Below are 23100 nucleotides of genomic sequence, written 5' to 3'. Positions count from 1 at the left end.
CACACTTGGTGTCTGTAGGGGCAAATCCCCACGGGCCCTGTACCATGGTGTCCTGGGCTTGTAGTTTAAGATGTATTCTATCACCATCTTCAGTTAATGGCCCATCAATGCCTTTTGCATGACTCAGAGATAACTCCCATTGGGAGTTCTCTCTCTTAATGGGCCATCAAGGCCCTCTTCCATGACTCATCATCCCATTGTGAGATGCTCCGCCCATGGGGAAGAGCCAAGCATTCTCACCGGGATATAAGCTGGGATTTGGGACAGTAGAAGTAGCTAGCCCTCACCCACTGGATTCCCAGAGGACCGGAGCTACCAGACCTTTCTACAAGATTTCTGTTGCAGGAAGACCACCTCGTCTGGACTGTTTCCATCACCCTGATCAGGTTGTATTCTGACTCTGTCAGTGGTTTTTCTTTTTGTATTTATTTTATTTTATTTTATTCTATTTTATTTTCCTTTTCTTCTCATTAAATTTTATTTCTGACTTAGAGCCTCTCACTTGGTTTGTTTTCAAAACCACAACACAGTGCTATTACTTTCGCTGAACAGAAAAGTTATCCAAGTCCAAATTAGTGCTTTAAAAACAAGAATTGTGAGAAATGTTAGTTTGGGTGTGCTGGTAGAAAATATGTTTGTTGCTTTAATTGGATTCAAGTGAACACCTGAAGTCCTCACAGTTTATTTGTCCTTAGCCTTTCAATGAATGTTTTCTCTGAAGAAGTTGCATCTCCTTTCAGCTGATACAGATCTCCCAGTCAGCATCAACACTCAGGGCTAAGTTTTCCAGGGTCAGCGCAGAGGTCTTCGTATCATATGTGAAAACCACTTCTTTTTTTTCCCCATCTGAACAGGACAAGAGAGTTTTCTATTAAACTTAAGAAGAATCCTTCTGAAACACAGTTACACGACTCGAATTTTAGTTTCAACTGTCCCTGCCACTGGTGGAAAAGATTGATAAAAAACCAAATAGAAGTCAAATCTTCCCAGCATACAGATAAAAATGCAGTGGAATAAGAAAGTAACTATTTCTTTTTTTTCTGACCTTTCAAACTATCGTATATCAAACGATGAAACTACTGAAGGACTTTTCTGAAACAAACAAACAAACAAAAAACAACCAACCCCTGGTTTCTGCACTGGTGTTCCTCCAAGCACACTTGAGGCTGAAGGCACAAAGTCCATTTCCCCATGACTCTCCAACTGAAGGGACATGCTTGGAAAGCAATCATAATCTCTTTCTGTAGATGCTACTGCCTATCCATATGGGATACCTCACAACTTCTAGAGGTCCCCATATAGTCAGGAAGTCCAGTGCTTTTGCACGAGCATGGAAACAGAAGAGTAAATCTGCATTTATCTGCAAGTTTCCTGTTCTAGACTAGGCAGGTTGACAGACCTGAGCAAATGGACCTTCATTTGAAGTGCCATCTCTGCTCATGTTCTATGTAGGATGATGTTGTCTGAATGCGCTCATTCCAAACCACTTTAACTTACGTATTTATCATCCTTCAAAGTCAGCGTTCTTCAGTTCTGCATGTAGTATTAGTGGTGAATAGCTTCTGGTTCCTTACACTAAATTCTATCCTTGATATAAAAAAGTAGCAAAGAAAACTAAAGAAAGAGGCCTTTGCAGACCTGTCAGTTTGACACCTCTAGTGAATGGTAGCAGAGCAACAGAATTCCCAAAATATTGTAGTAAAATAGAAGTCAATTCATTACCCTTGGAACTGGCTGTCACAAAAGTGGGTTGCTTTCCAAATCCCAGAATTATGACCCGTTCAATTACACATGTAGTGTGGTACTGTCCACTTTCATCTACGCAGCTGAAAAAAGAAAATTATTTCATATACATCAATTTCTTTCCATCAACGTAAGTTTAGTATCACACTAAACTTACTTAGTATGACACTAAACTATTATTACTTCAGTCTCAGCCTGAAAGCTCGCTATACTGGTTTCATTTCCTCTATTTACCTTTCTCTTAAAAACAAATAAAACTTTGTCCCATTGTCAGCTGATTTTTACACTGCATATCAGATTTCAGAGTCAGAAGAAAAGCAGTTTGAGAAGCTATTTTATGGCAAAAAGCATGGCTTTGATAACTCGTAAAGTTCTGGATTTTCAGAAAACAATACTTAAAACTCCTAAATATAAATGTAAAGCTAGTTTTAACATTTTTTCAAGTAAAATATTTCAATCTGAGACAAAATTATGTTTAATTTTGTAACGAATTAAATTTTTGTTAAAAATCTCTAAAAAACCTCAAATCAAAATGTAACTTTTAAAATGAACAGAATGTTGTAACATTAATCTCAAAATTACTTTTTTCCCAACTTCTAGATTTGCTAGCAATTTAGGAACATTTTTCTTTGCCATCCAGAATTTTTAAGCTTTTCAGATTTCCTATTCCAGACAAAGAGATTTGAAGTATACTTTTAACCACATTATACAAGCTAAACTAGTTTTCCTGTTAAATTTTGTAGCTTTAGGACCAAATCCTGCATATTTTTGAAGCATGAAGGACTAAAACATGTCTGTAGAAACACCATTTATGCATTACACAGCCTTCTCTGCAACATACCTCAATAGTAAAAGTGTTATAGTGACATATTTGGTATCTCTTTCCTTACAAGCAGCTAAGGATCTCTTTGGCTTTTGGGTTTTGTCACTGAGCCTTTGCAGGTGGTATCCCCTCATGCCTCCTTTCAAGTGCTTTTCTTCATATGTGGTGAATTAGTTGATTGCTTTGTGATCCTGCAATGGTGTGGTTTTGGTTCTCAGACAGAAGCACTGAATATCTCAGGTTGGAAGGGACATGTAAGAATCAAGCCCAAATCCTTGCTCCTTGCAGGACTACCTAAAACTAAACTACATTACTCAAATCTTTGTCCAGATATGCTTTGAACTAGGAAAGGCTTGATGCCCTGACCACTTCCCTGGGGAACATGTTCCAGTGACTGACCACCTTCCCAGCAAAGATTATGTTAGAAAAAAATCTTAGAAAATACAAGCACTCCAGGTGTTGCCTACTTGTAAATGTTTTTTGTCTCGCTGATAGGGTTTATTCTTTCTAATGACTTTCTTTATATTTCTGTCAATCCGCAGAATCTTGAGTTTGACTAGACAAACAACATGAGACAGCTCAGTATTTCCTGTGTTATTGCCTTCAGACTTATGTAGAACACTGTTTACCTCTGCAATTTTTCTGCACACTCACGGACTTCACTAAGCAATAGATGAGACTAATACTGCTACATTTGTAAGAAGGCCTCATGAACTAGAACAGCATTTCTAGTGACAGTGTATTGGTGGCTTTTGTCCATAATTGCCGTTACCTGGAAGAGAGAACGTTCTTGTGGAAAGTGAATTTCCGATATAGGAACTGTTTCTTGTGGAGATATTGAAATGAATGCCCATCATCTATGTACAGCTCACCTGTGGCACAGGCCTGTGAAACACACCAGATAGAGCACAAATTAACAGCAGCTTCTAGTGCTGAATAATGAAACAGTCTATGTTATGCTTCATATTGAAGGTGTGTGTTTATTTTTCTTTATCGACTTGTATCCCTGGAAGGCTCAGGCAATCCAGCTCTGAGTGGTGATGGACAGCCTCATTTTATAAATTGGTACAGGTGCCACGTTGTCACCTCTTTATTAGCAAAGACAGTTGTAGGAAGCTCCCTCTCTGTGCTCAAGAGGAGGTTTGTGGCCTGTTCATTCTCTGCCCCTTCCTCCAAGGGACTAGACAAGGGCTGAAAAGAGTCAGAAAAATGTTCTGCCTCGGCTGTACTCAGATAATCATGCTTAGAGGGGAGACAGTAGGGGAGAGGTTTGAGTCCCAGCAAACAGCACAAGTGGAGAAGAGCCATTGAGCACTCAAATGTAGATGCTATTGTGCTGACTGACCAGGTAGGCAAGGGCCTACAAAGACCAGCTAGAGTAGATTTTTGTAAAAATGGAACTCTGTCTCAGAGTACCTCTGTGTCTAAGGCCACGTGGAGCTCATAAGAAGTGTCTGTCATCCATTCAGTGGATTTTCCAGCTGTGGTCTTCAGTGGTATCACAGTGCCCCCCCGCTGGAATACAGGAATCTGCAAAAACACAAACCCAGGGCAGAAAGGTTCCCATACTCTGATAGTGTAATTTCAACAAGGACCAGAAATAACAGAAGTTTGCTCAAAACTTAGAAATGAACTTTTGCCACAAATATATAAAGAAAAATTATTCATCTAACAATAGGAATAGCAGTAACCTTCTGTATGTATATGGGCAAAATAATTTTCTTTGGAAAAGTAACCCTTGCATCAACTCACTTGACCACCAGCACACAGTAGTGCTCAATAAAGGAGATGGGACTTTTATACAAAAGCTATTTTAGATTACATTTCTACAAGGAAATTGAACTGTCACTTTCCTGATTCTGAATATTGACAAAACAAAAGCTTGGGGGTTTTTTCTGGTCCATGAAAGTAGCATTTTAAAACGAAAACATACATTCTCCAGTGTTACTGGCATCTTCACTGTGCCTGCATCTTCCACTCGCTTAAATTTTCTGAAATCATACCAAATCTAGAAAAAATGAAAAAAGAATGAGCATGACAAATATGCCAAGATCTGTTCCCTCTGCCAATGCAGTTACTCTCCTGCCTAACCTGTCACTATTCCAAACAGTCTATTTGATATGCAAGAAAAAGCATTTATTTTATCAAAATAAATGACCTCTGGATGAAAAGAATAAATTACCACTTTTGAACACAAATATAATTGGACTTTTCCTACAGTTTTACGTACAAATATATGCACAATATATGTCTTAGAGCATCTGGAAGTGAAAAACAATGAAACACTTTTTAAATTTCATTTTTTTAAGTCTAATTCTTGAAAAAGCACATTGTATTGAAATGAAAATTAGTAACAATGCTGCTAATAACAGGTGACAAGAGAGCTGCATCTGAATCTCTCATGCACCACACTAGCCAGTAAGTTTAACTGCTTTAAGTATGCCAAGCACTCAGTTGCCACAGAGATCCTGATAAAAGTATTTTCCTTAACTTTTCTGGAGAGCCTAGTCTGTTTTTCTCCCTAAACTGAGAAGAATTCTAAGTGTTCTCAGGTGCATTAGTGGAGTCACAGGGCTCTGTATAGTCTCATACGCTTGATTTTGCTGCTTACTCTCTAGAGTGTCAGGCTTTCACTTAGTAACTATTTTCCACAAATCATTTCCCTTCCTCCACAGCTCCTGTAGCCAAATGCTCTTTGTAGGAGTGGACCACTGTGCCATCCTGTGGATACGTATCTTTACTTCAGAGAGGAACTGCTCTCTGTATGTGTCAGTGTTTGCTATACATGTCCCAGTCTATGAAGGCTTGTCTTTCCTTGTTAAAATTTTCCCTCCCCACAGTTTCCCTCTGATTTCCTTTTGACCTTTCTTCAAAGTTCCCTTTTTCCCCACATAAAATGAGAAGTTTAACCCAAAGAGAAATACATGAAAAAAGGAAATTGACAATGTAGGAAAGGTGTTTCATGGTGATTGATGAGACACAGCAAGTTTTGAAGGGAGATTTACACTGTAAGTGACTTGAAATTTGTGCAGCAGCTCTTGGAAAAGCAAGAAAGTAAATTTACTGTGAGTGAAGCAAGCAAGGCATCAAGATGCAAGAAAGGGTTCAGAGTGGCACAGCATGGCCAGCCAAGACTTGCCACAGCAGTTGTGCTCAGCAGTTATTATATGGGGAGCTGGAAGGTTTCTGCATAAAATACTTCTTTGGGCTGAACAGTTGAGCAATTAATATACATCCTTACCTCCTGTGACCCTGGAAACAGAACTGTCACTGTCTTGGCCTCTTTCTCTGTGACTGGATGCACCAACAAAGCATTTCCTGGAGAAAAACATAAACATGGCTATGATCCTCAAGGCTGCATCTCCTCAGAGCAAAACCTGTATGCTCTGGGGTTGTCCACCTCACACAGCCATTTCAGGAGCTTGCTTGGGCATGTCATATGCTTAGGTTCACATTCCACTGAAGAAAAAGGCCTGTCTAGTGGGCTGATGGCTGACTGACTTCATTAGCCAGCCATAGCACAGTAAAAGGCAATCACGTTTGGATGGTAGCTGTTTACTAGTGCCATTTTGAAGCAGACTGTGATCTTGGCTGCTCCACTGAACTTGATGTTTCAGGTCAAAACCGATCATGTTTTTTCAAAATGACTAGTGAGATACAACTGAGTTTTTGCATCTCCTATGTCATCTATCTTCAAAGTGTTGTTAAAACTAGGTCCCTTAAAGAGGTCTCAAATTCTATATGCAATGATAATTTTTTAAGTCCTAGGCAGTGTTTTTATGTTTTCTTTTCATCATTCAACACCTCAAAAATATTTAACTCAATTTCTAGAGAATAAGACACCTGCTTACCCAGCATGTACTCATTTTCCACATCAAAAGTTTCCACTTTCCCTGGAAACTCTATCCAGAGACACCTGCAGAAAAGAAAGATAATGGAATTCCATTACATTTTTCCCCTCCAATCAACCTGTTCAAGTCCTTCTGGCATTTTCAGGTTCCATTTTCTCCCTCTCTTTACAAGGTGCAGTTATCAAGAACTGAAGATAGAGCAAGGTCCTCTTTTGTGTCAGTGACTCAAAGTCCCCAGTACAACATCGGTTAAGACATTCTAGTATACCTATCTTTGCATCTGTGGCCTCTTTTTCTTCCCTCCTGCCTTCTTCCTTTCAACCTTGCACTCCCCATCTACCTTCCTTCTGTCAAAGGAGAGATGAAAGAGCCTTTGTGCCCCAGTCTACCAGCAATGCTGGCCCCTGATGAGCTAGTCCCTGCAGCACAGTCCTTCCTGTTCTCAACAGCTGCCTGCTGCTTTTATAGCAAGTCTCCTTCTGGCCACGCCTGAAAAACGTGCACCAGAAGCTCAGTTTTAGTCTTTCTCAAAAAAGGGTAGTGTAATAACCATCTGGTTATGGAACAGGAGTTGTGTATTTAAAGTCTGAGAGATTATGACAACAATTAGTTTGCTAAGAGATAGGCTCTGTGTTTCCTTACACAAAAGCCTGGCTCACCTGCTCACTCACAGGCATCCACTTATTCACTGCAGCCCCACTGCTCATGTGCTTGCTAATGAGACACACTTTCCATTCTGCTTGTCTCAGTGAGAAAAATACACTTCCTCTCTAATTCTGTACCTATTGCAGCAAACTTTAAACAATGGAGGTGTGATTTTAATACTGTGGGCAGTTCACATGTCAAGAAAAGCTTCATTTCAAAAAAGACAGAAACCCACTGTCTATGTCAGTGCATAAAACAGGTGCATTTACACCTACATATGTGCAGACAGACACTTATGTCTGTAATGCAAATCATCTTCAAAATTCAAACCACTCAACCCTTTTCAAAAAGACCTTTTATGTTTTTAAAACTTAGGAGATGTATCTGCATAACAAAATATGAAGGTAAGTGTGTGCAAAAGAACAGTTCTAGGGCAAGCAGAAACACACAGATGATAATTTATACCAGGGCGATTAATGACATTCATCTCTTCTAGAAAGAAATGCTGCATTTAGTTCCAGAGAGGTACATTTTTAAGAGGTTAGAGAGCAACAGAACAAATGATTTATTTTCTAATTTAATTTCTGTTCTAGATTATTAAATTCTCTACTAAAATAAACTTTATAAGGAATACTGGAAAAAATGATAAAACTATTAATACAAAATAAGATTTTTATAATGATTAAGCAGTAACAAATGAGAGGCAAAATGGCATTTGCATTTCTAGATCAACAAGTTCAGAGTCCATTAAGCACTGTTTAATGTACTGGTTGGACTACTACTATTTTATCATTATGAAAAGTTTTAAGTCCAGTCTACTTTAAAAAGTTTGAAGTCTGCAATGTGTTTATTGAATTAGTGTGTTCCAGGTGTCATTTGGGAAAAAACTCAAAACATGATTTTCCTCTGAGAGCCCTTACAAAGCTTGCAGAATGCATGAAAAGAGAATTCAGTATTAGAACTTCTGTGGGGGTTTCTCCCTTTTAACAGTCAAAGAAGTAACTCCAAAATTAAGAGGTGGTAATTTAACTTCCCTGCTCCACGCAAGCTCCTGCAGGTACCCTCTAGGCCTGCTGACTCCCGCTCTTACCTCATGACGGGTTCAGCCGCCGTGTGTGCCCGATAGAACAGAGTGTATAGGTAGGGCAGGAGGACGTAGCGCTCTCTAATGGCTCTCCTGATGGTCTGTGTGCTCTTCTCCCCAAAGAGCCACGGTTCGCGCCGTTTGCTCTCCATGTTAGAGTGACCTCTGAAGAAGGGCTGGTAGGCTCCCGCCTGATACCAGCGAACAAGTAACTCTGGGTCTGGATCTCCAATAAACCCTCCCACATCAGCTAGACATTGCGCAGACAAATAAAAATACACAGTTTGGGAAGTTGCTCTGGAAAATGGGAAGCTCTCCTCTAACAAACATTCCAAGTGTATAAATCCATGCATTTTACGGTTTGTTCGCTGTTCTGCTCTTGGGCAGGTGCTTGTCCAAATAAGAGTAAAAAATCGGTGCAACAAGTTATGCTTTGAAAAAAGAATCTCAAGAGAGGTTTTGAAGGTTGAGTGACTTTCCCAGGGACAGAGGACTATACAGTGATGCTGTGATCAGAACATCACGTGAGGACTGTATCCCCAGATGGGACACAAACACTGCACAGAAGTTAGTGGAGACATGATGGTGAGAGCCAGGTTTCAGGCTTCTGAAACCAGACTAATCTGTGAAACCACCTGGAAATGCACAAAGCTGTTGAGCTTTCCACTGTGTGCTGAAGTCTGCCTTGGGAATACAAGCTTGGTGGCACCATTTACGCACAGTGAGAAACACATTACCTCCACAGAAGGAAATCCCTGCCATGTTGATGGTGAGAAGCATTGGAATGGATATTTTCAAGTAACTCCACTCTGCTGTGTTGTCTCCAGTCCACACTGCCCCTAGAAATACCCAGTTTCAGCATTATGCAGGAAAATTGAATGTATATCTCAGTTTATGCTTGCAGTTAAGGAAAGAAGACAAGAATAATCATTAACTTTGCACTTTTTTTTTCTTTATACACACGTGCTCCTGAAACAGGCAATAAAAGCAGGTATTGGTTTGTCACAGGACACAGGTTGCTGTTCTACCTTTGACTCATACACAACTTGCCAGCCTTTCCTGATTTTTTTAATCATTTGCACTCTTACGAGCGAGCTTACCACGTTAGTATTTTTAAGACAGTTTCTGCCTTCTCTAGACTACTGTCCATCAAAGTTAATAGAACAAAGCAGCAAGGAAGGCATCCAGCTAATCCTTACTTACCATACTTCTGTGATCCAGCAAAGAAAGATCGTGTGAGGACAAATGGTCTCTCTTTTCCTGAAGAACGTCTGATGAGTCCTTCTGCAGTAGCCATTTGCTGAAAATCATGAATAGGAAAGTCAGGAAGACAAACTCTTTAATTAGGGTACTTTCTACACTGTCCTATTCTTATTAGAATACATGTGAACAAAAAGATTCAATAGTCACAGCCAATGTAATTTACATTATTATGGTAGTAAGACACAGATGATTGGTCATAAGAAAATGGTCACATTTTCTTGTGACCAGTCACAGTTTATTTCAAATATTGCAATATCCAGCAGAGTTTTAGGCCTTGATGAAGGGTTTAGAATGCCTACTACTGCGCCAAGTACCACATCACACATACTCCATGAGATTAACTGCTGTTTGTGTCTCCAGATACTCTACCTGGTAGAATCCGTAGAGGTTGTGTACTTCCCGATGCTCCCAGTTGTTGTAGTGCACAGCATCTTTCTGCATTGTTAGTTCTGCCCCCTTGAAGACTGAAGGCTCATTCATATCATTCCATACAAAGAGGATATTAGTGGATGCCTGCGACACAGGGTTGCAATTAGATCATGACAGAGCTAATCCTGTGACTTTGAGTGTTTATCTCAAGTGGGTGTCAGGCCAGTCTGGGGTTTGAGAAGAAACAGCAGCACAAAAGCAAGACTTGGTAATTACACTTCTCAGGTCACTTGAAAGCCCCCAGTCATGCATGTCATCCCTCTTAGAGGCCCTTGCAGTCAGGGTAGCAGCCTGCAAGCCCACTTGATCTTTGCAATTCTTACAAAACTCAGTAGGCACTTGCTATTCCTGCTTTCTGTTGAGAGAAAAGAGGCAGGGAAAAGATAAGTATGAGAGAGCCATGAGGAAAAATCAGAGAATGACAGAGGTGAAAGCTGGAGAGGAAAAGCAGCATGGGAAATATCTGCTATGTATGTCTACTAGGAAAGTGATTTCAACAACTCTACTGCAAATCAGAACTTTGGAGCAGAGTGAGAGGAACTGGAGGTGTGCAGCAATGGTCACCCAGACACTTCCAGCACTAGGCAGGAAGGTCAGGATGAAGTGATTGAGCTGTGAGAATCCACTCCCGCATCACTCCCTGTATCCTATCATGGTAGGAAAGGCTGGAATAGCAGCAGCTACTTTAGATTATGGGTTCTTAAATGCCTGCAGTTTGTCCCTTCTACTGCTGCAACCAAGTGTGCATGTTCACTGGTGGCACGTGGGTTCCCAACTGTCTTAGTGTAGATAAGTCCATGGAGAAAATCCTTCCGTGGTACTTCAGCTTATCAAGACATTTTCCTCTACACTACAATAATAGAGCTACAAAGGGCAACAACTTGCTTAGACAGTATCTTCTCTCTTCCTTTTCAGGCTTTCTGGGATATGTACATCAGAGCAAATAAATACAAACCTTGTATGTTTTGAAGGCAAACTGATCTGCATACCATTTTCGCACTTCAGGATTGGTGAAATCCAGGTAACAAGAGGAACCTGTGGATGTGGGAGATCCCAACTATTTACCTGATTTTAAAAACAATGTCTTTGCACCTAAATACAATGGCCTAAACCTACAATGGTCTCCATAGGCCGCAATAACTTAGTTGCTATTTTTTCTGAAATTAAAGCTCAAAGAACAAATTCCAGGCTGACTTGGAATTCAGCACACCCCTTGCCACGTTGTGAATGGCAACACCCTTACATTTAGAAGGTCTGAAGCTCAGCACTATTTAAGCATGACTACTGGCAGTTTGAAATATGTTCACATGTCAACAAGTAGTCAGGGAAAGACAACATTACTGATATTCTGAGCTCAAACAGAAAAGTGTCACTGAGAAGCTGAACAGCTACATCCTGCCATGCTACTAGAAGTTGCAATACGTCCTTGATTTTTCCCATAATCATTCCTTTGCAGGACTGTGGGCTTTCTGTCTGTAAAGAGGGAAGACAATCTCCTTTGGTTCCCTGCAAAGAGATTTTCTCATGAAACATAATATGTCAAATCACTATATTTCTATTGAATAAAGGTCTTCAGGATCAGGATTCACTAAATTTCATCCAGCCTACATAAGCCGTGCTCACTGCAACAGACCAGACTGCATTTCTGTGTCCAAGACAAGTTGGGAAGAGGAATGGTGTCCTAGGGTGACACCTGTTCTCATCAATAAAGCCAACTCTTTTACTTCTTGGCACTGGCACTATCTGCAGATCCAACAGATATAGCAGAGACAGTCTATACAGCTGAGGCAATGAGGACATGATTATACCAACTCCCTACTGTTGTAAATGATATTATTTTAAATTATTATTATAATTATTAATATTTACCACAAATACAAGGAATATAAAAATTAAATTCTGCTTTCATGAGTCCAAACTAAACTATTCTGCAAAATTTTAAAAATAAAGTTTAAAATATAAAGACAGAGTGATTTTACCTGGCCAAGAGATGCCCTCAAAATCTTTCCCATTTCTGTCTTTCACAAAATATCCCTTTTCTTTTGCTTGTGCATACAGGGTATATGAGGGATCAACCTTTATATGAGGATCTATGATGACCACAAGCTGTCGGGGTATGAAAATAAAGGATAATATTAACAACAGCTGTACTGAATTAAACAGTAAAAGTTCACCTTTGATAAAAGGCAGAGAATGGCTTCATTTCAGGTAAAGAAGAGAGCTGTGCCCCTAGTTTTAAAAAGCAGATACCAGTTTTTTTATATACTGTGTTAGATCTATGTACAGGACCTGAATTTACAAGGAGTGCATGAACTCACTCCCCTGAAATAAATGACAAAACCCATTGTTAAAGAGAAAAGCAAGTACCACAACCCCTAAAAACACTATGTTTAATTCACTGCTGTAATCTGTGCATCGGAAAATATCTGACTTCTGTTTTCATGTGCCTGCTTAAAATCATATGCCTTAAGACATTTAAATTAATTTTAGTTTGTGTAGCATACAACAACAACAGGTATTGTATTTTGCAGCCACACTCTGCTGCTTTGCTGCACAGCTGAGCAAGTACTATAGCTCAGATTGAGAGATTATAAAACTTGAATGCTATTTCAACAATACCCTGTTCATTGACTTTTGGGAAAGATAAAGCATTAAGCAATTCTACAACTCAGTAATTCCAAAGAAAATATTTTAGCTATAAAAGCAGAAATACAGAAACACAAAGAAAAGCTGAAGCAATCACAGAGACTATCAATGGTGAAAGCTCATTTTAAGAAGAAAAATTTTCTGCTGTGTTCATCAATGACAGCACCAAGCTGCTTCTGAAAACTGGAGTTTCACATTGGTCAAATTTAGCTGGACTGTCAGGATACAGAAAAAAACTGCTAAATAATAAAATGGTATGAGGAACTGAATTAAACAAGATACCTTGCATGCTGGACGTATCACCAGATAGCAACACAATCTGATTTATTCTATTGTAGTTCACCTGTTTCCAGTATCTGAACTACCCTGCTTAAAGCTAGATGGGGTAATTCACACCACAGAGAAATCTTCTCTTTCTTCCTGCAATATTATTTACCTTGCGTTTTTTCTTCCTGAGATGTTCTTGCATCTTTCTGGGGTTCTGGAATTTCTGTTTGTCCCAAGTAAAATACCTCTTGCCATCTGTGTGCTCTATATCCAGCCAAATGGCATCATAAGGAATGTCATGGGCATCAAAGCCAGCATCCACTGCCTTGACATCTTGCTCATCCTCGTAATTCCACCTGCACTGATGGTAGCCCAGAGAAAAAAAGTGGGGGCAATGCTTGAGTGCCTAGAAAGAGTATATGAATGAAGATATAACTGTCAATAAATTCAGTCTTTCCACATTACAAGGTGGCCTGTCTTGATAGTGACTGGCAGTTCTAGCCCCCCGTGTTTCAACTCTTCATCTAAGGGTGCAGTTTCAGATGGCAGTGATTATGCTGGCCTCTCAATTAGAGCCAAGTTTGACAAGCTGTGAACACTAGGGGAAACAAGGATAGAGGCCTGCCTTCATAAAGCACGAGCCTTTGGCCTACACACTGCAGTTTGTAGTGTGTAGACTGGCCTCCTGCACACAATGGGCTAGGTAAATATTGACCCACTCTTGAGTACAGCATGTTCCTCAAGAGAATCTCCCAGGTAAGAGCCATTCTGACTCCAACTATGTGAGCTAGTACCTGTCAGTTGTGCAAACTGCTTGAAGATATCAAATGCAGTGGGTCCCATCAGCAGGAAAACATCAATTATCCCACTTTCTGACATCCAGCGTACATCAGTTAGAGGCACTGCTCTCTGCTTAGCAGTCTCTGCAGCAGATCTGGATGGAGTGTGCTTAGAAGCAAAACAAGGTAAACCTGAATCTCTCTTATTCCATGAAGGAGCAAATAGGTAAACACACAAAATTCACTAACACATACCTGGCAAGTATTAGGTATACACACTGAATGTTTCTTACATATCCTTCACAAATCCTTTACCTTGCACAACACTCACACAAAGTAGAGTAATAGGTAATGAGAAAAAATGGGTAACAAGAGGCAAAATAATTAAAGCATTTCCATAATTAAAGACCGTGGATTTTCTCTAGGATCTTTGAGTAATATCCACATTGTAAGTTAAAAAAAAATAAATTAACCACATAATGCAGTGCTGTAAAAGCAAGATTTGTTTTTTTGACATTGTTTCAATTTTAAGAGAATTCATATGTTCATGTTTCAAGAGTGAGTGTCTTTCCTGCACATTTTATGTTTCTTCGGGGTCAATTGTCAATTACATTCCACAGAAGAATGAGCCTGCTAAGCAGAAATCTGTGGCAATTCTAAGAATTTAAACACTTAGAAAAATTTCTCAAATCTAAGTGATAGCCAAGATTTTTGTCCACCATTTTTTCTGCCTTCTACATTCATCTGTGTAGATTTTTTCTATGTATTTACTCTCTGCCTCCTCCTGTTGACCTGTTAAGATACAAGATCTATAATTTGACTCTTAAAAGGAGTACTCTTTTTCTTCTTTTAGTTTAATACAACAAATTTATCAATAGGGAGGAGGAGGAAGAGACTGACAATTTTCATTAGTGAGCAAAAGATAAATCTCCTATAGTGTTATATTCCTGTTGGCCCTGTCCTGAAGAGTTTTTTGTTATTTAATTCTGAGGAAAGTGAACAACTCTCACCTCAGCTACTGCCTTTGTACTAATATCCACCAGTGTTTCTGAAGAGTTCAGCCAGAAGATCCCTGAAGTTCTGTTAGGCTTGTGTGCTAAGAGAAGAGGCACTGAACCATAGATGCCTATTTTGTCGTGTATCTTGTGGCCGAAAATATCCAAATTATAAAGCCGGTAGGCATCACCATCACTAGGACAAACAAACAGATGACTTTGTTACATGTATGCATCTTGCACTAGGCTAGTTTTAACTCTATTGCTGTCCCACTGAATCTGGTGAATGCTCAGTGAGTACTCTGAGTTCTGGTCTTTTGCTTAGCATCCAGAGCTGAAATCTGGACTGCCTAGATTACTGCTCCTTTGCTTTGGTCCTCACTATCTGAAGGAAACAAGATTTTTGCTGCCAGTGAGGTTACTGTGCATTTGCTTCAAATCCTAAAATATTATTTCTGAACTTTCCCATCCTCCCACAGAAATGCTCTTTTATGAGTTCTGCTAAAATGTGACCAATCCTGCAAGTCAGAAAAAAACTGCATGGAAAATTGGGAGAGAACAGAAAGGGCCATTCATGAAATTGCACACTAGGGAAAGCAGAATGCCTTACTCCACATGGAGAGGGGCTACAGTTCAGTTTGCTGTATCATTAAGCTAAAAATATACACTATATGATATACATATCTCAAGCTCTTGTCTGCATTAAATTATTAATGTTACAGCTCTCTCTTCCAAAAAAAAAAGAAGACACTGCATTCACTGGCAATCTGACACCTTGACACCTTTACCTGGTGTTTTTGAGAAGAAGTGTTTCTGTGTGTTGTGGTATTCCATAAACATGGTCATATCCATGTAAAGAGAAGTCCATGCCTACAGAAGTAGGACCTGTGGAAATAATATTAAATTATGAGAACACAGAGTTCATAGGCTTATCTGAAAGGAATAAAGCAGAACAATCTAAGTAGATAAACCAAAAGAAAATAGGTTTTAATGTTTCAATAGTTAACTCTTTCATGCTTCCTATCCACTTCCATTATTACTTCTGTTCTATAGAGGCAATGTTTGAAACAGATTTTATTGTATTTCTTCTGATTTTGAACTTCTAAACAAAATAAAATGAACTGCTTTAACAGAAAAAAACCCAAATCCATGTGATCACGGGTGACCTCTTCATTTGGTAGTGGAACTGCTTAAAATTATCTCCTGTTTCCATCCCAGTACCTCCAAGCCAAACTTTGCAGCAGAGTGGCCTTCAGAATCTGAATTGTCTGTTTCCCACTGTCACATTACTGAATCCAGAGCAACTGTTGGCAGGTGACCAGAGATCCTGCAGGCTGACAAGCAGCAGCTTCAGGATCAGAATCTGACTATATGGACTTTATTCCTTTGACATGGAAAAATATGATGCTGGCCTATGACATGAGAAATAGCATGAACAGCAAGGGCAACAGCTTCCTGCCCCTCTGTGTCTTGGCTGAAGGAACTGAGGAAGTTTCTGTCACCAAAAGAAATTGCTTTGAAACTTCCCTCTTCCTACTGCAGCTGCTGGGTGGTGCTAGTTGCTATAAAAGTCCACTTGATAATAGTAATGGACAAAGCTAACCAACTTAATTAATATTAATATATTATATATTAATTAATATAGAATACAATGGGATGAATAGTAAATCATCATATATTTTGGTAGCTTTTAATTTAAATTGTCTTTGAGCTACTGCTCTCATGTGCTTATAAACTTCGTCTCTATCACTTAAGATTGCTCAGTATTTCCCTTTTTAGTCCACACTTCAAAGAAGTTTCTTTGTGACAATTATTAATGTTTAAATATCATGATTTCTGATATGTCATGAGAATAAACTACAGGTGAACTCAATGTTATGTACTAATACTAAAAAAAAAAGAAAAGAAAAAGGAAATAATGTATTATGTACAATATATGCATGTAAACTCAGACAATGCAGATAATGCTGTGGCAGAAATGGCATACAGCGACTTGATGAAATGGGTCACAGTTAATGGTTGCCTGCTAAACAGAGACCCAGTGTATATTTGCAGAGGTTTTGTCAAATTGTTACCCATCACTGATTTCTAATTAAAACAAAGTTAAGGCAACTGAAAAGCAGGAGTGAGTGGGACATTGATAAGCATTAAGCAGCTAAATAGAAAGCAGACAGAAACATGATGGACATATACAAAACAGTAAAGCTGTTTTCAGAACTAGACTGATACTTACCATGAGCTTTGATGTCTAAGAAACTGCCGAATTTCTCTTCCCAGAGACCTAGATCCTCTTGTTTTTCCTGTACAAATAGAAATAGCTAAGCCTAGCAAATGAAACTGATCACATCACGAATTTCTGAGAAAACTATGTTTATTCACATGAGATTTATACTAACTTTTTTTTTTTTTTGCCACGTATTGCTAATCCAAATAAATCAAAAACACAAATCAGATTCAGCTCCATGAATTTACACTGAAGAACTGATGTGCACATGTTGTACACAAGCAGTCTGCTACAATGTAAAAGTAATATTTGAGGTCTAGGAGTCTAGCATAGAATCACAGAATGATAGAATAGCCCAGTTTGGAAGGGACCTCAAAAGATCACCTGGTCCACCCTTTAATGGTAAAGGGAGCCTTGGTAATATTATCTAGCAGCCTGTCCAAACAAATCTTGAAAACCTCCCATGATAGGGACTATGCCAGATCCCTGGGAAGGTTGTTCCAGTGCGTGATTATTCTCACTGTGAAAAATGTGTTTCTCCTTTATGTTGAATAAATTTATGAAATACATGGGTAGAACCAAACAGAAAAAACCCATACAAACCAGAAACTAACCCACTCCTCCAAACAGTAAAGGTCATACAGCAGAAGAAGCTCTTCAGACACTCTGGAGTGTCTGCAACTGATACTTTTAACCTCTTTATGTCCTGCAATTCATTGTTGTAGAATTTAACCTCCTTGCAGTGTCAGCCCTAGTTTTCTTTTCTACATTAATCCCACAATAAGTGGATGTGGCCTCTTGCAGCTGTGTGACTTGCCTGGCAGAAATCAGAGCTCAAACATAAGTATGCTGAAGGCAGCCCAGCTCCTGCCATTTATAACAGGATAGCAGAGTAAACAGCCATCTGCTCTGCTGGAGGCTAAATTTATACCACAGACACAGCTCAGCCTCCTGGGAAAACTGCTATGTGCCTCTATGCACTGCCAGGACCTGGTCTATTTTAAGAGAGAATATTAAGCCTGAATGTATGTGGAGATATATTTTTTGACTGTTATAAAAAAGATCTTGTTCTTTTGAAACACTCTTTGCAATGAGCATGAAATTTGAAAATGACAAATATCACCACAAAACTCCCTTTTACACATCTACTCCAGATCAAATAAGAGAACGAAAGACAAATAAAATAGTAAGAAAAAAATCAATAGAAAAAAACATTTTTGGGCTAAATCTGTATGACTGATGCCTTCTACAGACATGGTAGACCACATAAACCTTCCTTCAGCTATGAATTTGTAAAATATCTCACTATGTTATACCAGGTTCTTTTTGAAAGTGGTTAGACTGAATTTGTAAACATACTATAGGGCAAGATGAACATGTAATTTAATTTTCTTTTACAAAATATTCCTGCTGGAATTGCAGTAAGCATGGGTTACCTTAGAGAAATCACTTGCTGCCTCCTCATTTTGTGCTGCAGGTTTTCTAGTGAAAACAAACACATAGAGATAATCAGTTTATTGTTAACATAAACAAGGATTTCAAACAGAAACTTAAAATAGCACCATGCATTCCTTTATCCATTATGCAGGACTTTTGGTGCAAACCTGCAAGTCTTTTGGTGCAAACCTGCAAGTCATTTTAATATTTAATGCCTTAAAATAACCTTTACTCAATACTTGATTTAAATTGACTTCTTGGCCTTTCATGTTATTTCTACCTGCCTCAGCATTTACCTGCCCACAAGATCCTAACTTCTTTACCATTCTGCTCAGAGCTTTCTGCTAATTTCAATGTTTAAAATGATGCTCCACAAGAGAGACACTTCCTATGTCCATTTTTTAACCATGACATGTCTTACACTGAGGTTTCTCATCCTTTCAGCACTTCGTAGTGTGATTAACCTATGGCATCTTGCAACTAGATGGCACATTGCTAGTTGAACAAAATTTCTAGTGAATAACACTTACTTAAAGAGTACATTTAGTGAGGAAAAAAAAATGAAACTAATAACCTCATCGTACTACCATCACTCATTCCCAAGAAAGACAAGGGGTACATTCCCAAGAAAGACAAGGGCAATTTAGTGTTTGGCAGAATTTGCCATTAAATAAGGTAGCATTCTGCACACGTCTGCTGCAATGGATTAAAGCAGTCTGCAGCTAACTGATCTGGGATTTGCCTGTTAAAACTCCCCCTTGTACTTACTGTACTTAGGAAGTAAAAGAGAAGTCATGTTTTAGTGCATAAGAGCTCTCAGAAATTGTAATTGCATAGAATTTATCTTCAGCTAAAGTACAACCAGTATATACAATGATGTGATAGATGCTGTACCTGTTACTGGAAGGTGGTTGTAGGTGCTCAAAATACAGCAACCCATTGGAATTCATGCTCATAACAGTCTCACCCTTGGACTGCAGTTCAACTTGGAAGGGATTTGCTGTGACTTGAAGTTTGTAGTCCTCATTAACACTTGACAGTACCAAAATGCCTCCCTCCTTGTGGGATATGAACAGTCTGACAAATGAAAAGCAACACCAGCTTTATATGCATCAGCAGCACATGAAATCCATTGTAACTAAATAACAATTGATACAAAAGATGGGCTAAGAATATCTGCATACGTTACACAAACCTCAAGGCTAATGTTGAGCCAAAGAAGGCCAGAAATACATGCTGTGCTCAGGGCTCACTGCATAGTGCAGAAAGTGGCTACAGAACTGCCATGAAGACTATTCAGAGCTTGCATTCCTTTCACATTACCAGGTAATGCCTTAGGTAAAAACTTTGCACTGTAACAAGTAGGTTATTTTCTGACTGGGTCAAATAGGCTCAGGTTTTTTATGTGTACGATTAAACTAAGCATTTAACATGATTTTTTGAAAGTAAATTAACCACATGCATTTTTGTTTTCTCTTCCTGTAACAACTTTATATTTTAGAGACAATTGTACAGTAATACAAAGGAGGAAGCTGTATAAGATATTAAAATGTTAAATCATCATCACTTAAATCACCCCTCACTTACCTCTGGGTGGTAGGTTCCTTTATAAGAACATCAGGAACTTTGTATCTTGCCCTGAGAGGAGATGCCTCATCAATTTTAAGCCTGAAAATATTGCCTTCTATTTCATAAATTTCTACTTGTAGAGCAACCTGTGAGCAAACAAACAGATAAACTTGTAAGGGTAAAAATTACTTATTTTTAACACAGCACCACCAAACACTTAACATCTGGAAAAAAACAAAACATGCTCATTTTCTGATTTAATGTTCTTTAGCATTCTTGAGAGTAAAAATCATCATACATATGAATTTACACCAGCTAACTCTACTTCATCCCTTTGAAGAAGCAATGCATTTTAAGTGAACTCCTTATCTTTAAGCATCTGATATCTAGCATTACAGAAGAAAACTGTATTATTTTGAAATAGTGGAGAAAACCCTGAATTAAAAATATTTTTCAGATGAAAATTATTCTACTCAAATCTCTTTTTTAGTAAAGCCACTAATTTTTTTTAAGTTAAATGCTGATTAGTAAGAACATATTTAGGCTGAGATAAGTTTGCCTTATCTCTCAAATATCTATCACTGAAGAATCTCAAAATCTGCAAATATTATCAGTATTGTTGGCAATATCCACTGCTCTTTCTGTAAGCACCCTCTTATGCTATGTGGTATCTTACCTTATTCTCCTCATGAATGATTTGGAATTTGACATTCTCATCACTTAATGTGACTGAATCCAACAATACTCGATACAAGGATTTTCCAGGATGTAGACGTTTCTGACGCCTGTCAAAACAGGAAATTATTTTTGGTCTCCCCAGTTTTTTTAGCTTATATCATACAGAGGGACATAATATTGTTAGAAATGTTTACTCAATAATTTTGTATTGAATTTTTTCTAATACAATTATTAGCACTTGAGGTCAAGAGGAAAAAGAAGGAATATAGTTCTGAGCACACCAAAATGCTTACGAATGAGAGGTTAGAGGGGTTCAGGGGTTCACCCATCACCACTCCATATGGTTTTTTATAACAATAATAGTCTTAATTCAAGTGTCCAGTTCTTAGTGGTACAGTTACATTCTTTCATTTATCCCTGAAATTTCAGTTGAATAATCTGTTTTTCATTTTCTGTCAATATCTCTGTAACTTCCCAATGAACACCTTCTACATTCTGGGGTGATGAAACAGTGTGTGTTGTAATTTGTAACCTCCAAATATGCGCCAAGGAAATTGTTTTTCAATAAGTCTGATGACTACACAGTTTTGACTACAGCTTTTGGCCCTGATAATGTTTTTAGGTCAGAGATCCTTAGTAAAGCCTCTTTCAACTGCTTGCAGAATTCTCCATGCCAAGCCCAGGTTTTATGAGCTATTTGAAGATAAGTATCTTGGCGGCTACTTTAAAGACAAACTTCTTAATTAATAAACCAAATATGTCACTGACTAACTGGTGTAACAATGGGCACTCATTTTGTTCGGACAGTTAGCACAAGAAAGAACACAATGGAGGGAAGAAAAAAGTCAAGAGCACAGTTAGAAATGGGATGAGAAATATGACAGCATAAGGTTAGCTTTAAGGGACTGGTGACCTAGAATTTAGATTTGACACTGAATTCTGGCCAAATTACCAGCTCAACAGGACTGTAATCATACATGCTATTGTCACAGACCAATGATTTCTATTGAGTGTTCTGCTGCTTTGAACTACAGATAGTCAAGAAACATCCACGTCAAGAGAACAACCTGCATCTGAGTGCACTTAAAATTAAAATATTGCTGGGGCTTTGTCAGATGAGAGGACCGATCCTTTTAAACTTTAACAGAAGACATTCTGGGTATAAGACTACATATTTTAAAGTCTGCTAATTATTGCTTGCTGATAGGTAAGTAGAATGCTCACCTTTGAAAGATAAATCCTGAAAGTAGAGGACTTGTTGTGATTAGAAGTCAATGCATAAATATTTTCTATATATTTTACTATTAGTAGTTTAAAAACAACCACCACACTGCAATTCTCCATACCTGTAAAAAGCAATCTGGTTGCATTTCTTAAAGTTGCTTTTGTCCACAGCCTCATCTTGGAGACTAGAAAGGGCACATAAAGAAAGACTTTAAACATGTGTATCAAACACCGGATGAATGCTAAGATGATGGGTGTCCTTTTCAAGAGTAGTCAGGATTAAGACAGTGCAGAAAACTGCAGAAACATAAAATTTGAGGGACCTTGAACTACTGTGTTTAGATATGGGAAGAGTTTCTAACACATTTAGTTTCATGCTGAACGATTCCCTTTTGAACTCTGAAATTTTGAGAAATGATTGCATCTATGACTAACAACTGAATTTCAGCATAGCTGAATTCTTACGGGTCTGTATTTTGAAGCCAGACCTCCTTCCGCAATCGTTACAGTTAATTAGTATTTTCCAGTAATAAGAATAGAGAAATGGGGAGAACTGGCAGAAAAGAATAAAATCAGCACCGTTTTCTTCAACTTTCATTGGGACCGACAAAGGAGGGAGGCTTCCGATGGTACTGCTCACAGCTCTATGTTATCTTAGGCTTGAAGTAACTTTCAGATTTATTAGATAACAGTAATTTTTTTATTTTCCTGAAAGAAATGAGCTGCCAGTAGTGTCTATTATCAAAATGTTTCCCAGATCATGCTGGGTTCAGACATAGATGGAAGAGAATAAGGTATTTCTGGCAGATAAGGCACTGATGCTTATGGAATACTTATTAATTACATACATGCAACACAGGAAATGCAGACGGCACCCACTGAGGCTCAGTCACACTTACAAGTTCTGGATTATTATTTGAGATCTCACAGTGACCGCATATTTAGATCACTTAGCCCTTCCCATTTTTGCTTGAAGACACGCACGTCCTTTGGGGTTTGCTCCATGTCCGCGTGCCTCTGTGGGCGCACGGAACGCGGTGCAGCCCCGACTGCCCCTGGGCTGCGGATCGCTCCCCGCCCGGCTCGGCCGCGGGAAGGCTGTGCCCGCGCAGGGCGGCGAGGGCAGCACGGCCACGGCCAAGCACGCCCGAACCCAGCCCCGACCCGCTGCATGGGGCCGGGTCCGCTCTCCGCCGAAACCGGCGGAGCCACCCCGGCAACAGCGGGAGCGAGGAGCCGGCCGGCCGAGGACCGTCCCCCCGCTGCGTTACCTGACTCCCCCCGGCGTCCCCGCCTCCATGGCGGAGCTGCCCCGAGCGACCCCCGCGGAGAGAAGGGGGGGTGACCCGCCGCCCCAGCCGGGGAGCTCCGCGGGCCTCAGGCGCGACCGGGCCGGCGAGTGACAGTCGGGGGCGGTGACAGCCCGGGCCGAGCCCGGGAGCG

The 23100-nt window shown here is 39.3% G+C and overlaps 1 protein-coding gene across 1 annotated transcript; it reads right to left on the bottom strand.

Moving 5' to 3' along the window:
* Positions 1-493: 493 nt before the first annotated feature.
* Positions 494-23065, bottom strand: GANC (glucosidase alpha, neutral C). The gene is given in 25 exon segments (XM_066321251.1): positions 494-846; positions 1723-1826; positions 3339-3451; positions 3983-4096; positions 4500-4574; positions 5808-5884; positions 6418-6482; positions 8153-8396; positions 8884-8985; positions 9350-9446; positions 9779-9922; positions 10794-10873; positions 11818-11944; positions 12921-13133; positions 13135-13157; positions 13546-13699; positions 14541-14721; positions 15314-15410; positions 16759-16825; positions 18186-18231; positions 19081-19263; positions 19774-19901; positions 20432-20540; positions 21780-21842; positions 22929-23065. Coding segments are annotated over 25 exon segments (2745 nt in total). The 5' UTR covers positions 22958-23065; the 3' UTR covers positions 494-736.
* Positions 23066-23100: the final 35 nt, after the last annotated feature.

The sequence above is a fragment of the Sylvia atricapilla genome, chromosome 6 (genome assembly GCF_009819655.1).
Source record: "Sylvia atricapilla isolate bSylAtr1 chromosome 6, bSylAtr1.pri, whole genome shotgun sequence".
NCBI classification, from domain to species: Eukaryota; Metazoa; Chordata; class Aves; order Passeriformes; family Sylviidae; genus Sylvia; species Sylvia atricapilla.
The sequence above is the reverse complement of the archived record's forward strand: the minus strand, read 5'-3'. Positions and strand labels throughout refer to the sequence as shown.